Genomic DNA, 14476 nt, shown 5'->3' with positions numbered 1-14476 from the left:
AATCATGAGAATTAGAGAGTAGAAGTAAGAAATCATAAAAGAAACAAGATGGAAACATGTAATTAAACCTAGATCTAAGATGGAAATTAACCTAACTTAATTCTAGAGAGAAGAGGGAGCTTTTCTCTCTAGAAACTAACCTACATGATGCTAATGCTACAAACAATTATTCCCCCTTTGCTTGGACTTCAATTCTGCATGAAATACACTCAGAAACAAGTTGGACTTGGGCCTGGGTAGCTTCAGAAATCGCCCCCAGCGTTTTGCCTTCAAGTGGGCCATGTAAGAATATTGGCGCGTGCGCGCCATGTGCGCGTGCACGTCGATTGGCAATTTCTCCATCCGCGCGAAAGCGACATGTACGCGTGCGCGTCCATGGGTGAGATCTCTTTTGCGCGTGCGCGTCCTTTGATGCACTCCCGATCTTTGTTTCTTCATGCATTCTCCCCTTTGTATACTTTTCTACTCATTTCTCCCATCCAATAACTGCCTTATGACCGTAAATTACTCAACACACACATCAAGGTATCGAATGGAATTAAAATGAATCAAAATCACCAATTTAGTGTCTAAAAAGCATGTTTTCACATTTAAGCACAAATCAAGGGAGAATTGCAAAACCATGCTATTTTATTGAATAAATGTGGGAAAAGGTGATAAAATCCCCCAAATTAAGCACAAGATAAACCACGAAATTGGGGTTTATCAACCCTCAGCCTCAAATCGATGACCCTAGGATCCTTATCCCCTTCACTGTAGGGGGTGAAACTCACTGTTTTGTTGGCCCCATTCAGGATTTAGAAAGGGCAAACAAGCATCTCCACAACTTTCCTAACACTCAAGGGGAAGACTTGCTCATTAGCCAAAACCTCGACATCTCCTTTTTCACCAATCCTCAAAAACCCTTTAGGAACAACCCCAAAATTACTCCATGAGGGGCTGATTTCAAAGCCTGGCACAAACGTCTCGAGTCCGAAAAAGGATGCTGCTTGGAGGGCTCTCGGCATTCAAGACCTCCTTCAACTTTCCCATTTTGAACCCTCAACACACCCTTGGATGATTGGGGGCTGTGGTCCATTTCTAGAACAGGACCACCAATAATTTCCACTTTTCATGTGGAATGGTCGGCCTCTCGCTTCTTAATGTGGCCGCTATTACTGGGCTCCCGATAAGCCCCCCTGATGCCAGGGCATCTTAGGCTAGTTTCACTAGCCTTTTTCTTTGTTTTTAATAGGTTTTATGCACTTTCTTGAGATATAAGTAAGCCATTTGGGTAGAAATTCATGTATGCCTATATTCATTCAACCATGAGTAATTTGATGCAATTTCATGATGATTTATGCTATGATTACTTGTATGCTAAGAATGATAAGAATTCTCATAATTTTAGCAAATCTTTGATGCATTCATTGGTTAATAATAGGTGAAGGAAGGCATAGAGGAAGGTTGAAGAAGGAGCACAGAAAGGATGAAGAGGAAGCAATGTTGGTGGCCAAGTTGGACCACCAACGTTGCCTCAAACGTTGGAAGAGAAACAGAGCACTTCTCTGTAAACATGGCTAATGCTCACGTTGGAGGTGACGTTGGGGGTCCAACGTTAACCCCAACATTATGAGAAAATGATCAATCATGGGGCTGAAAGAATTTTGAGTGGCGCATACGCGCCTATGACGCGTACGCGTAAAAATGCAATTTTTGATATCCGCGCGGAAGCGTGCATCACGCGTACGCGTAAATAAGCATTTTTGACCTGTTTGCGCGGAAGCACACGGTACGCGTACGCGCCAAGACCGAACGTTGGAGGTCCAACGTTGCATCAAATGCTAGCCTCCAATGTCCGCGATGCTCAGCCCATAATTCAGATTGGGAATTTTTGAATCGACGCGTACGCGTCAGTGACGGGTACGCGTGGATGAAAAAAATAGCAATGGACGCCTAAGCGCACAGTACGCGTACGCGTGAAAACGCCAACGTTGGAGGTCCAACTTTGAGCCCAACGTCCCCTTCCTTGTTTTTAACTACAAAAATGAAAATCTTGCATCCACACGCACGCGCACTGTACGCGTACGCGTGGATGAGCTTTTTGGCCCTTTTGCGCGGAAGCGCACGATACGCGTACGTGTGGGTTAGCTGACGTTGGCCCTCTAACGTTGAGTCCAACGCCAATGACAGCAAGCTTTCTGGTTTTGCTGGTTTATTTTAAAATGGCGTTTGAGTCAACGTTGGACCTCAAATGTTGACTCAAACGTGAAGCATCAGAATTCAAAATGCCACACAGATTTTTTCTCAACACCAAGGGCAACCAATTGGAGCCATCTTCAACCCAATTCTATCAAGGCCAAAAGCCCAATTCAAGGCTTGAAGATCAATGGAAGAAAGTGTATAAATAGCTTAGAGTTTAAGTTAGAATGGGGACTTTTACACCTTTTGCCATTTTGAGTTTTCACTTACTGCACTTTGAATTTCAGAATGTATTCTACAATTCCAATTTCTATTTTGAGAGCTATGAACAACTAAACTCCTTTCATTGGGTTAGGGAGCTCTATTATAATTCAATGGATCAATAGTAGTTTTCATCTTCTTCTTCTTTCTTTTCTCTTGATTTTTGTTAGAAAGCTTTCGGTCTTAATTCAATTGGATAGTTGTCTTGAGAGAGAAGCTATCCATAATTGGAATTCTTCAGAGCCTTGAGAGAGGAATGAAGAATTTATGCTAGAATTACTTTCTCACATTGGATTAGATTGGGGTTTGGATGGATATAGTGACATGTAATCTTACCAACACTTTGATCTATTAATTTGTGTGGTATGGTCAGTGACCGAATTTCAACTCTTCCCATGAGCAATTAAATCAAGACATTGGGCAATTGTTCATGCTTAGAGAGATTGTGAGCCAAGACATTGGGATCCAATCATCTAAGATTTCTAAGCAATGTCAATGAATGCATTGATTGAGAAAGAGGTGAAAATAATTTGATCCGAAGAATTCAATATCTCCTAAAACCCAATAAACTCCCCATTCTCTGATCTACCAATTCTATTTACTTTCTGCTCTTTAATTTCATGCTAATTATCCCTTCCCATTTAATTTCTTGTCATTTAAGCTTCTGCACTTTAATTCCCTGCAATTTAATTTCCAACTTATTTAATTTCTTGCAATTTAAGTTTCCCGTCAATTTTACTTTCTGCGATTCCCAATTCAATTCTGATTTAGCTCAACTAGTAAAATTCTCCAATTATAATTGATCGATCTACCAATCCCTGTGGGATTCGACCTCACTCTTTTATGATTTTTTACTTGACGACAATCTGATGCACTTGCCGGAAGGAAATTTGTTGAGAGACAAATTCCCGCGTATCAAGTTTATGGCGCTGTTTCCGGGGATTGGTTTTGTATTGACAATTACTAAATTGAAGGATAACTAGATTGAGCACTTTTCTTTTCTTTTGATTAATTGCAATTTAATTTCAGTCACTCATTTTATTCTCTGCAATTTTCTATTAGTTATTTCTCTTTAATTTTACCTTACTTCTTTACTTTCCAGCAAGCTAACCTACTAACTATTTGATAAATTGCTCTAACCAAGCTAACTATACTCTGTTTTAGTAGACTCTACATTTGCTATTTCTTGTACTTGTTCATTGTATGACAGATAGGAGAAAAGAAAATTCAACTTCCTTTGATAGTGAACCGGAGAGAACCTTCCTGAGATTAAGAAGGGAAGTAAGAGGAAAGAGGGTTGTTGGTGCTGAAGAAGAGGAGAAATACTTTGATATAACTATGGAGGAGGATATGGAAAACCATCATGAAGAAGAGATGAATAACCATGCCAAAAGAGGTGGACCTAACCCAGCTGGACAAGAGAGAAGAGTCCTGGGATCATACATCAATCCAAATCCAGGAAATTGTGGTAGCAGTATTCAGAGGCCAACTATCCATGCTAACAACTTCGAATTGAAGCCTCAGCTCATAACTCTTGTCCAAAATAACTGTTCTTTTGGAGGAAGTGCCCAAGAGGATCCTAATGAGCATCTCACTAAATTCCAAAGGATATGTGACATGGTTAAATCTAATGGTGTGCATCCTGACACCTATAGATTGCTACTGTTTCCATTTTCTTTGAGGGACAAGGCATCAAAATGTCTGGAGTCATTCTCGAAGGAAAGCTTGACAACCTGGGAAGATGTAATGAGCAGATTCTTGACAAGGTTCTACCCGCCACAAAGAGTGAATAGGCTGAGAATTGAAGTGCAAACATTCAGACAGCAAGATGGTGAAACTCTTTATGAAGTCTAGGAGAGATTCAAGGATTTGACAAAGAAATGTCCCCTGACATGTTTAATGAGTGGGTGAAAATTCATATCTTCTATGAAGGGCTGAATTATGAATCAAGGAAAGCTGTAGATCACTCATCTGGAGGTTCCCTAAACAAGAAGAAGACCATTGAAGAGGCCATTGATGTTATAGAGACAGTGGCTGACAATGAGTATTTTTATGCCTCAGATAGAAGCAACAACAGGGGAGTCTTGGAATTGAACCATATGGATGCAATTCTGGCACAAAACAAGATGATCACCAAGCAACTTGCCGAATTGACCAAGCAAATGGAGAAGAATCAGGCTGCAGCTATCCACACTCAATCATCACCTCAAGAAGAATTGGAGACAGAAGAAGGAGCTAACTGGGAGGAAGCTAATTACCTTGGAAACTCATCTAGGCAAGCTAATGATCCTTACTCTAAAACCTATAACTCTGGTTGGAGAAACCACCCAAACTTTGGGTGGGGGAACCAACAAAACCAAGGCCAAGATCACAGACCTCATAATCCAACCCAGTACAACCACTTCACTCACCAAAACTCCAACCAAAAAATATACTAGACCACACAAAATAATTATTCATATCCACCATATCAAAGCCACAATAATCACTCTCAACACCCCAATTCCAACCAATCAGCACCACATGATGATGACAGAATGGCCAGGATGGAAGCTATGCTTACAAACTTTTGCAAAGAGTTTGAAGACATAAGGAAATTCAAGGAGGAAGCAATCTCCAATCGACAAAATGAAGATGCGGCCACGCAGAAGCTTGAAGCACAAATTGGGTATTTGTCCAAACAAGCCCCTAGCTATAGTTCCAGCAGTGCTACCAAGACAACTTCAAAAGAGGAATGCAAAGCTATTACCCTCAGAAGTGGAAGAGAATTGGAAGAGAAGTCAAGGGAGACTAAAGAGGAGAAAGAGGAGGATAGTTCAGTTGACAAGGATGAAGCACAAACACCTACTCCGAGTTCATCAGAAGGGAAGGAAGTTCTCAAGCCATATGCCCCAAAGGCTCCTTACCCTCAACGCCTAATGAGGAATGCAAAGGACAGCCCATTCTCCAAATTCTTGGAGATCTTCAAGAAACTTCAAATCAATATTTTCTTTGCTGAAGCATTAGAGAAAATGCCACTCTATGCTAAGTTTCTGAAGAAATTGATGACCAAGAAGAGAAGTTGGAAGAATGATGAAACGGTGATACTAATAGAAGAATGTAGTGCTATCATCCAACACAAGCTACCTCAAAAATTGAAGGACACAGGAAGCTTCCAAATTCCCTGCATTATAGGGGAAATAATAGTTGAAAAGGCCTTGTGTGACTTGGGAGCTAGTATAAACTTGATGTCCTTAACTATGATGAAAAGGATGAAGATTGAGGAAGCCAAACCAACAAGGATGGCTCTCTAGCTGGTAGATCAGTTATTTAAATTCCCTCATGGCATAGTAGAAGACCTACTCATGAAAGTAGGAGAATTCATCTTTCTTGCTGACTTTGTGGTGCTGGGTATGGAGGAAGAAGCTAAAGCCTCAATAATCTTGGGAGGCTATTTTTAGCTACTGCTGGAGCCATCATTGATGTCCAAAAGGGTGAACTCACCCTTAGGCTACATGAGGAGAGGATGGTGTTCAATGTATTCAAAGCCATGAGCTATCCACTAGAGTCACTGGGAGAGTGTATGAGGCTAGATGCAGTGGAAATTGTGATGCAAGAAACCTTTGAAGAAGCACTTGGAGAATTGACAGATGATGACTCCATGTTAAATGATGAGGTTGTTGATGTCAACTCAGCTGAAATGCCTTTTCTGAGCACATTGGAGGAGAGGAAAAAAGAGAAAGAAGCACCCAAACTGGAGCTGAAAGCACTGCCCCTACTCTTAAGTATGCGTACTTGGGAAGTAATGGAAGTTACCCAGTGATCATCAATTCTGCCCTTAGTCAAGAACAGGAAGAGGAATTAATCGAGGTGCTGTAAAAGCACCAAGATGCCATTGGATGGACTCTTGCTGATTTAAAAGGGATAAGCTCATCCATATGCATGCATAAGATCTTGTTGGAAGATGATTCCAAACCCTCCATCCAAGCCGAAAGGAGATTGAATCCTGTTATGAAAGAAGTAGTCCAAAAAGAGATGATGAAGCTATGGCAGGCAGGAGTTATTTATCCTATTTCCGACAGCCCATGGGTAAGTCCGGTCCATGTGGTTCCAAAGAAGGGAGGGATCACTGTTGTACCCAATGAGAAGAACGAACTCATTCCCACAAGAACAGTAACAGGCTGGAGAATGTGCATAGACTATAGGAAACTCAATGAGACAACCAGAAAAGATCATTTTCCACTCCCTTTTATGGACCAGATGTTGGAGAGATTGGCAGGACATGCATATTATTGTTTTTTTTATGGATATTCTGGTTATAATCAAATAGTGGTTGATCCAAGAGATCAAAAAAAGACATCATTCACCTGTCCATATTGAGTTTTTACTTACAGGTGCATGCCTTTTGGATTGTGCAATACTCCTGCAACTTTCCAAAGATGCATGTTATCTATTTTTTTCAGACATGATTGAAAAATTCATTGAAGTCTTCATGGATGATTTTTCAGTCTTTGGAGATTCCTTTCCCAATTGTCTTAATCATCTTGCCTTAGTATTAAAAAGGTGCCAAGAGACAAACCTAGTTCTAAACTGGGAAAAATGCCATTTTATGGTAACAGAAGGGATTGTCCTTGGCCCTAAAATTTCAGAAAAGGGAATAGAAGTAGACAAAGTTAAGGTAGAATTAATTGAGAAATTACCTCCACTTAGTAATGTCAAGGTAATTAGGAGTTTTTTAGGCCATGCTGGTTTTTACAGAAGGTTTATCAGAGATTTTTCCAAAATTGCAAAGCCTTTAAGCAACCTATTGGTCTCTGATACACCTTTTGTATTTGATCAAAAATGCACACTAGCATTTGAAACACTGAAAAGAGAGCTTTCCTCAGCACTTATCATTGCCCCACCCGATTGAAATCTACCTTTTGAACTGATGTGTGATGCATCAGACTTTGCTGTTGGGGCAATGCTTGGACAGAGGAAAGGAAATTTAGTGCATGTTATATATTATGCCAGCAAGGTTTTGAATGAAACTCAAAGGAATTACACCACTACTGAGAAGGAACTATTGGCAATAGTGTTTATATTTGATAAGTTTAGATCATATCTCATCGGATCTAAAGTTATTGTTTTCACTGATCATGCAGCACTAAAATATCTACTTGCAAAACAAGAGTCAAAACCAAGACTGATAAGGTGGATTTTTCTATTGCAGGAATTTAACATTGAGATTAAAGACAAGAAGGGAGTGGAGAACAAAGTAGCTGATCATTTGTCCCGAATCCCTTGTGAAGAAGGTAGCACCCACAAAACAAGTGTCAATGAATTATTCCCTGATGAGCAATTAATGCTGGTTCATAAGGCACCCTGGTTCGCAGATATTGCTAATTTTAAGGCAACTGGGGAGTTTCCTTCAATGATCAACAAGCATCAAAAGAGAAAACTCATCAATGATGCAAAGTACTTCATTTGGGATGAGCCATACTTATTCAAGAAATGCTCGGATGGATTGCTAAGAAGGTGTGTTTCAGAGGAGGAAGGAAGGGGAGTTTTATGGAATTGTCATGGGTCCTGCTATGGTGGCCATTTTGGAGGAGAGAGAATCGCAGCAAAAGTCTTGCAGTATGGGTTCTTTTGGCCCACCATCTTCAAATATGCAAGAGAGCTAGTGAAGAACTGCAACGAATGTGAACAGGCTGGAAATTTGCCCAAGAAAAATGAGATGCCACAACAATTCATCCTGGAACTTGAGCTGTTTGATGTATGAGGGATTAATTTCATGGGACCATTCCCAACCTCATACTCAAACAATTATATTTTGGTGGTAGTGGATTATGTATCAAAATGGGTGGAGGCCATTGCAACCCCTATAAATGACAACAAGGTGGTTCTGAACTTCTTCAGAAAGAATATCTTCAGCAGGTTTGGAGTTCCCAGAGCACTCATCAGTGATGGAGGAAACCATTTTTGCAATAGACCAATAGAGACCCTCCTCCTGAGATATGGAGTGAAGCACAAGATTGCCACACCCTATCATCCCCAAACAAGTAGCCAGAAAGAGGTATCCAACAGAGAGCTAAAAAGGATCCTGGAAAAGACAGTGGGAGCTTCAAGAAAAGATTGGTCAAAGAAGCTTGATGATGCTCTTTGGACATACAGAACAGCCTTTAAAACACCAATTGGCATGTCCCCGTATCAATTGGTGTATGATAAAGCTTGTCACCTGCCATTAGAGCTTGAACACAAGGCTTTCTGGACTCTCAAGTTGTTGAATTTTGATGGCAAAACTGCTGGTGAAAGGAGGCTCCTGCAACTGCAAGAATTAGAAGAATTCAGATTCCAAGCCTATGAAAATACCAAGGTGTACAAGGAAAAGGCAAAGGAAAAACATGACCTCAAGATTGCACCAAGAAGCTTTGAGGAAGGACAGAAAGTGTTACTCTACAACTCCCGCCTGAAACTTTTCCCTGGGAAATTGAGATCAAGGTGGTCAGGCCCTTTTCTTGTCACCAAGGTTTCTCCTGATGGACATATAAAAATTATGGAAGAAAAGTTACAGGAGACCTTCATTGTTAATGGACAAAGACTCAAGCACTATTTAGGTGATATGAAGGAAAGGCCTAAGACAAAATACAGACTAGACTGAAAGGGTTGATCAACAAGCTAGTGACATTAAAAGAGCGCTTGTTGGGAGGCAACCCAACCAAATGTAGTTCTCTTTTCATAAGCTTGTCAATAAGAGAGTAAAGAGAGTTCTCTGCATTGCTAGGAGCTAAGTTTGGTGTTGAACACCAAAGAAATTTAAGAGTGAATGTGTAATTCTAAGTTTAGTGTTCCACCATGAAAGTCATTAAGAACACATTTCACCATCAGCATAAATAGTTATCAGCTCCAAACAATCAGAGAAATCACTTAAGAGTTGTTTGTTTTCTAGTTTTTAGTCTGTTATCTAGCTCATAGTTGTTTTATGGTTCATATTTACTTTCTTAAATAAAAAGTGCTTGATGTTTTCTGCATGTACTCAATCTGTTGCATTAGGCAAGGAATTAAGTTTGGTGTTCACACACCAACTTAAATTCAGAAAATCACAAGCATACATGTATGCTAACATTCTCTCAAGTGCTTGGGGAACAAGCAACTTCTATTAACTTTACAGGAATTCAATCAATCTCTTGGAAGGACTACACACCATCAGCTGAGAGCAAGAAGAAGAAGCCACCAAGAGGTTGTATTGTTACTTAATTCCATCAACTTTGAAATGCTTTAAATTGGAAGTCTGAATGTGCTCATCTTGATGGTAGCTTTTAGTTTAAGTTGTTTTGCATCCTGTGTGTTTAATCTTGCAATAAGTATGCTAGCCTAAATGTGTGTATTTTCACTTTCACTTGTTAAATGCTTGTCTTGTCCCCTAAGTCTTTTCAATTTCAATAAAATAAATATTTGAACAAGAAGTGGAATAGTGGAATAGTTCCTTTTTAGCAAGTAGTAAAATAACAGTAAGTGGTGGTATATATGTTTGATTATGTAGTAGCTCACTTATAATGAATAAAGGATAGATTGTTCTCTTTCTAAGTAAAAATTAGCATGCTGTTTATGAATCTTAGTAAATAAAAGTCCTTCGTTGAAAGAGAAACAAACAAAAAAAAGAAAAAGAAAAGCCAAAAGTGGCAACAAAAACAAAAGAAAGAAAAGAATAAAGCTAGACACCAATAGCTTTGACCTTAGGACATATGCCTGTGGTGTCTCTGTACTAGGATCTGCTTGGATGATTAGGTTCTATGGAGTGTTTTAACACTTGGTAACTTGGGTTAACTAACTTGAGATTATCAACTGAAAATCCATTATCAAGAGCAACCTAGTTACAAGACATTTAGTAACCCAAAGAGGTGCTGGGCATCAATGTTCTAAGAAAAATTGTGAGCTAAGTGTCTGTAGATGTGTTGAGTGCAAATAAGCTGAGAAACTGCTATACACATGACACTGAGCTAAGGTTTACCGGAATAGAAAATAAAGAAAAGTAATTACCAAGGATAAGTAAATAATAAGAGGTCATGGCAGTGTGTTAACTGATGCTAGAAGGAGGCATCCTATGCATAAAGATCAATAAGAAGTTAGCTACTGCATTGTCTGCATAAAACCCCACGAGCTACCAATAATGCTTTGCTGATATGAATACTCCCTTTTGTTTCATTCTTTCTTCCTAATAATTCAGTACCTGCTTAGGGACAAGCAAGATTTAAGTTTGGTGTTGTGATGCCAGGGTATCTTAGGCTAGTTTCACTAGCCTTTTTCTTTGTTTTTAATAGGTTTTATGCACTTTCTTGAGTTATAAGTAAGCCATTTGGGTAGAAATTCATGTATGCCTATATTCATTCAACCATGAGTAATTTGATGCAATTTTATGATGATTTATGCTATGATTACTTGTATGCTAAGAATGATAAGAATTCTCATGATTTTAGCAAATCTTTGATGCATTCATTGGTTAATAATAGGTGAAGGAAGGCATGGAGGAAGGTTGAAGAAAGAACATAGAAAGGATGAAGAGGAAGCAACGTTGGTGGCCAAGTTGCACCACCAACGTTGCCTCAAACGTTGGAAGAGAAACAAAGCACTTGTCTGTAAACATGGCCGATGCTCACGTTGGAGGTGGCATTGGGGGTCCAACGTTAACCCTAATATTGTGAGAAAATGATCAATCCTGGGGCTGAAAGAATTTTGAGTGGCGCATACGTGCCTATGACGCATATGCGTAAAAATGCAACTTTTGATATCCGCGCGGAAGCATGCATCACGCGTACACGTAAATAAGCATTTTTGACCTGTTTGCGCGGAAGCGCACGGTACGCGTACGTGCCAAGATTGAACGTTGGAGGTCCAATGTTGCATCAAACGCTAGCCTCCAACATCAACGATGCTTAGCCCAGAATTCAAATTAGGAATTTTTTGAGTCGACGCGTACGCGTCAGTGACGCGTACGCGTGGATGAAAAAAATAGCAATGGACGCCTAAGCGCACAGTACGCATACGCGTGAAAACGCCAACGTTGGAGGGAACGTTGGAGGTCCAACGCTGAGGCTAACGTCCCCTTCCTTGTTTTAAACTACAAAAATGAAAATCTTGCATCCACACGCACGCGCACTGTACGCGTACACGTGGATGAGCTTTTTGGCCCTTTTGCGCGGAAGCGCACGGTACCCGTACGCGCGGGTTAGCTGACGTTGGCCTTCCAACATTGAGTCGAATGCCAATGATAGCAAGCTTTCTGGTTTTGCTGGTTTATTTTAAAATGGCATTTGAGTTAACGTTGGCCCTCAAACGTTGTGGAAATGGAATGGGAGTGGTGTCTTCTGCAGTATCTGCGCCCTGTGGTGCTTCCTCCTGTGGTTAAACTTCTTATTTTTCAGCTATGTCCTGTATGTCCTCTTCCTCTTCAACATCTTCTATTTCCACTACCTCTTCAGCTGAGGCGTGTTCTGGTGGGCTTGGCTCCTCGTGATTCCTCTCCTGCAGTGTGGTTCTGGACCTGAGGGTGATGGCATTAATGCCACCCTTTGGATTGGGTAATGGTTGAGAGGAGATTCTACTGGACCTCATAGGTTGGTTATTGGAGTTATTCATTGATCCAATCTGTGAGACAAGAGCTTGCAAAGTAGTGTTCAGACCATTTAGAGTGGCATTAATGTTATTTTCCATGGTCTGTTGTCTCCGATCAATGGATTGTAGTAAATCATCATTAGAAGATGAGGAAGGATAAGTAATTTGAGAGGTCTGCTGTTGGGTATTCTGTGGTCCTTGGGATTGTCTCAGGTGAGGTGCTCTGTAAGGCTAATTCTGGTTCTGCTGCCTGTTGTTGTTATTATTCCACCTCTGATTTTCCTGATTGTCTCTGCCTCCTCTGTTGTTGTTGTTGTCCCTCTAATTCTGGTTAGAATTGTCCTTCATCCATGGTTGTAATTGCCACCTTGATTGTACCCTTGGTTGGGGCGGTCATAGAAGTTATGAGTGGCTGCCACGGTGTTGTCTTCCTGCTGAAGCTGCGGACATTCATCAGTATAGTGGCTATAATCAGAACAGATTCCGCAAACTCTCTGTGGGACTAACTGTTGGTTTTGTTGTGGTGGAGAAGGTTGAGCTTGCTGAACTTGTTGTTGATTCAATTGCATCTGCTTCAGCAAGTTGGTCATTTCACAGATACTCTGAGTTAAAGCAGCAGTCTCTCTGCTAGAGGATACTTCTGCAACGGCTTTTGAACGGCCTTGTTTCTGCCTGTGATTCCGAGTAGATTCAGCTAAGTCACTGATCAATTGCCATGCCTCATCAGTGGTCTTGTACTTTTTCATAGACCCATTGCTAGCACTTTCCAATGTGGTCTTATCTTGGGGCCTCATGCCCTGTGTGACGTAACCGAGTAACACTATCTTGTCAATCATATGGTGGGGGCATGCTTCCAGAAGATTATTGAAGCGCTCCCAGTATTCATAGAGAGTCTCAGATTCATCCTGAACAATCATCGAAATGTCTTTCCTCAGTTTATCAGTAACTTCAGCTGGAAAGAATTTTTCCAAGAATTCTCTTCTCAGTGTATCCCAGTTGGATACAGTTGCTGCTGGTCGAGTGTAGTACCACTCTCTTGCCTTCCCCTCAAGAGAAAATGGGAAAGCTTTCAGCAAAATTGAAGTTTCATCTGCACCATCACGCCTGACAGTAGAACAGGCTGCTTGGAAATCTCTCAGGTGCTTGATAGGCTCTTGAGCAGGCAAGCCATGAAACTTGGGTATTAAATTGAGCAGTGCGGTCTTTATTTCAAAGTCTGTAGCCACTGCTGGGTGATGCGCTTGAAATGGTTGCATTGTAAAATCAGGGGCTCCAGCCTCCTGGATAGTAACTCTCCTAGCTGCTGCCATGTTACCTGCACGTAAATCAACCAAATCAGTAGAACGGGGGCTGGTTTCTTTCTCAAGTGACGTTTCAGATCCGCCCTCAGAGAGGACTAACCAACGCCGAGCTTGCCTTATTCATGAAATGGTTCTTTCAATCTCATGATCGAATACTGGCAAGTTTGGATCAGGAAGTGAACGTGTCATCTAACGAAAGAAACAAGCAGCTCATAGTAGCAAAATAAAATAAAATGCAAATAAATAAAATCCAATCAATAACTTTAGCACTCTATTGTAATTCTCCGGCAACGGCGCCAAAAATTGACGTGGCAAAAATTGGCGAGTCAAGAATTGTTATAAAATATGCGTTGCAAGTATAGTTCTTAACCAACCAGAAATCCGCTTATCAATTTAGAAGGGTTATCTCAAAAGTTAAAATTAAAATACTGGGAGTATGAATCCCAGGTCGTCTCCCAACGAGTTGCAGAAAGGTGTGCTATTTTGTTAATCAGATATTTTCAAAAAGAGTTTGAGTTGAATAAATAGGAAACTAAATTGGGGAAATTAAGTAATTTAAATAAAAGCCTTGACTGGGAGTAGATTAGTTGGAAGCCCTATTCTTGTTGCAATACTCTCAAGATTAATTGATAATTGAAGGTTGTTCTGTTTAGTTATCCCTTACTAGGTAAGGGAAAGTCAAACAAGTTGGAATGCTATTTCTATTCACAAGTCCCAATCCGCTTACTTGGAAGGATTGGCGTTAGTGACTAGATGGCAATCCAACAATAAACCCAATTATAATTTCTCTTTTGAGAATTCCAACTCAAGGGTCCCTTTCAATCAACTCCCCATCAAGTTAGGGAACTACTCGCTCATTGTGAATGTAGAACTCATAACATAGGAAAGGGAATTAAAGAAAGACATGATAAATAAAACTCAAAGGAATCAATTAAAAATAAAAATAACTCTTGTATTAATAAATTCTGAAATAATCCAATAGTAAAATTGAGTAAATTAAAGGACATGGAAGAGTAAAGCCAAGTAAAGAAAACGAACTAGAATGACGAAGTCTTGATGAGGTAATAACTCTTCTCAATATCCCAATGCAAAGAGCAATAGAAATAAAAATCCTAAGAACTATGAATGTGTAGAGAGAAAACCTAGAGGAGGAGTAAAAC

General features: G+C 40.3%; 1 protein-coding gene and 2 non-coding genes across 3 annotated transcripts; 2 read left to right on the top strand and 1 right to left on the bottom strand.

Annotated features, from left to right (window-relative positions):
- Positions 1–4233: 4233 nt before the first annotated feature.
- On the bottom strand, positions 4234–4336 carry LOC112760216 (small nucleolar RNA R71). Its single transcript, XR_003180667.1, has one exon. It is a non-coding gene; the product is annotated as a small nucleolar RNA R71 (small nucleolar RNA).
- Positions 4337–8602: 4266 nt separating this feature from the next.
- On the top strand, positions 8603–9064 carry LOC112757283 (uncharacterized). The gene has a single exon (XM_025805878.1). The coding sequence runs from the start codon at positions 8603–8605 to the stop codon at positions 9062–9064; it is 462 nt and encodes a 153-aa protein (XP_025661663.1).
- A 3781-nt stretch (positions 9065–12845) lies between these two features.
- LOC112761263 (small nucleolar RNA R71) lies at positions 12846–12953 on the top strand. The gene has a single exon (XR_003181665.1). It is a non-coding gene; the product is annotated as a small nucleolar RNA R71 (small nucleolar RNA).
- Positions 12954–14476: the final 1523 nt, after the last annotated feature.

This window comes from Arachis hypogaea, chromosome 16 (assembly GCF_003086295.3).
Source record: "Arachis hypogaea cultivar Tifrunner chromosome 16, arahy.Tifrunner.gnm2.J5K5, whole genome shotgun sequence".
Lineage (NCBI taxonomy): Eukaryota > Viridiplantae > Streptophyta > Magnoliopsida > Fabales > Fabaceae > Arachis > Arachis hypogaea.
Note: the sequence above shows the minus strand (reverse complement) of the source record. Positions and strands in the feature narration are given on the sequence as shown.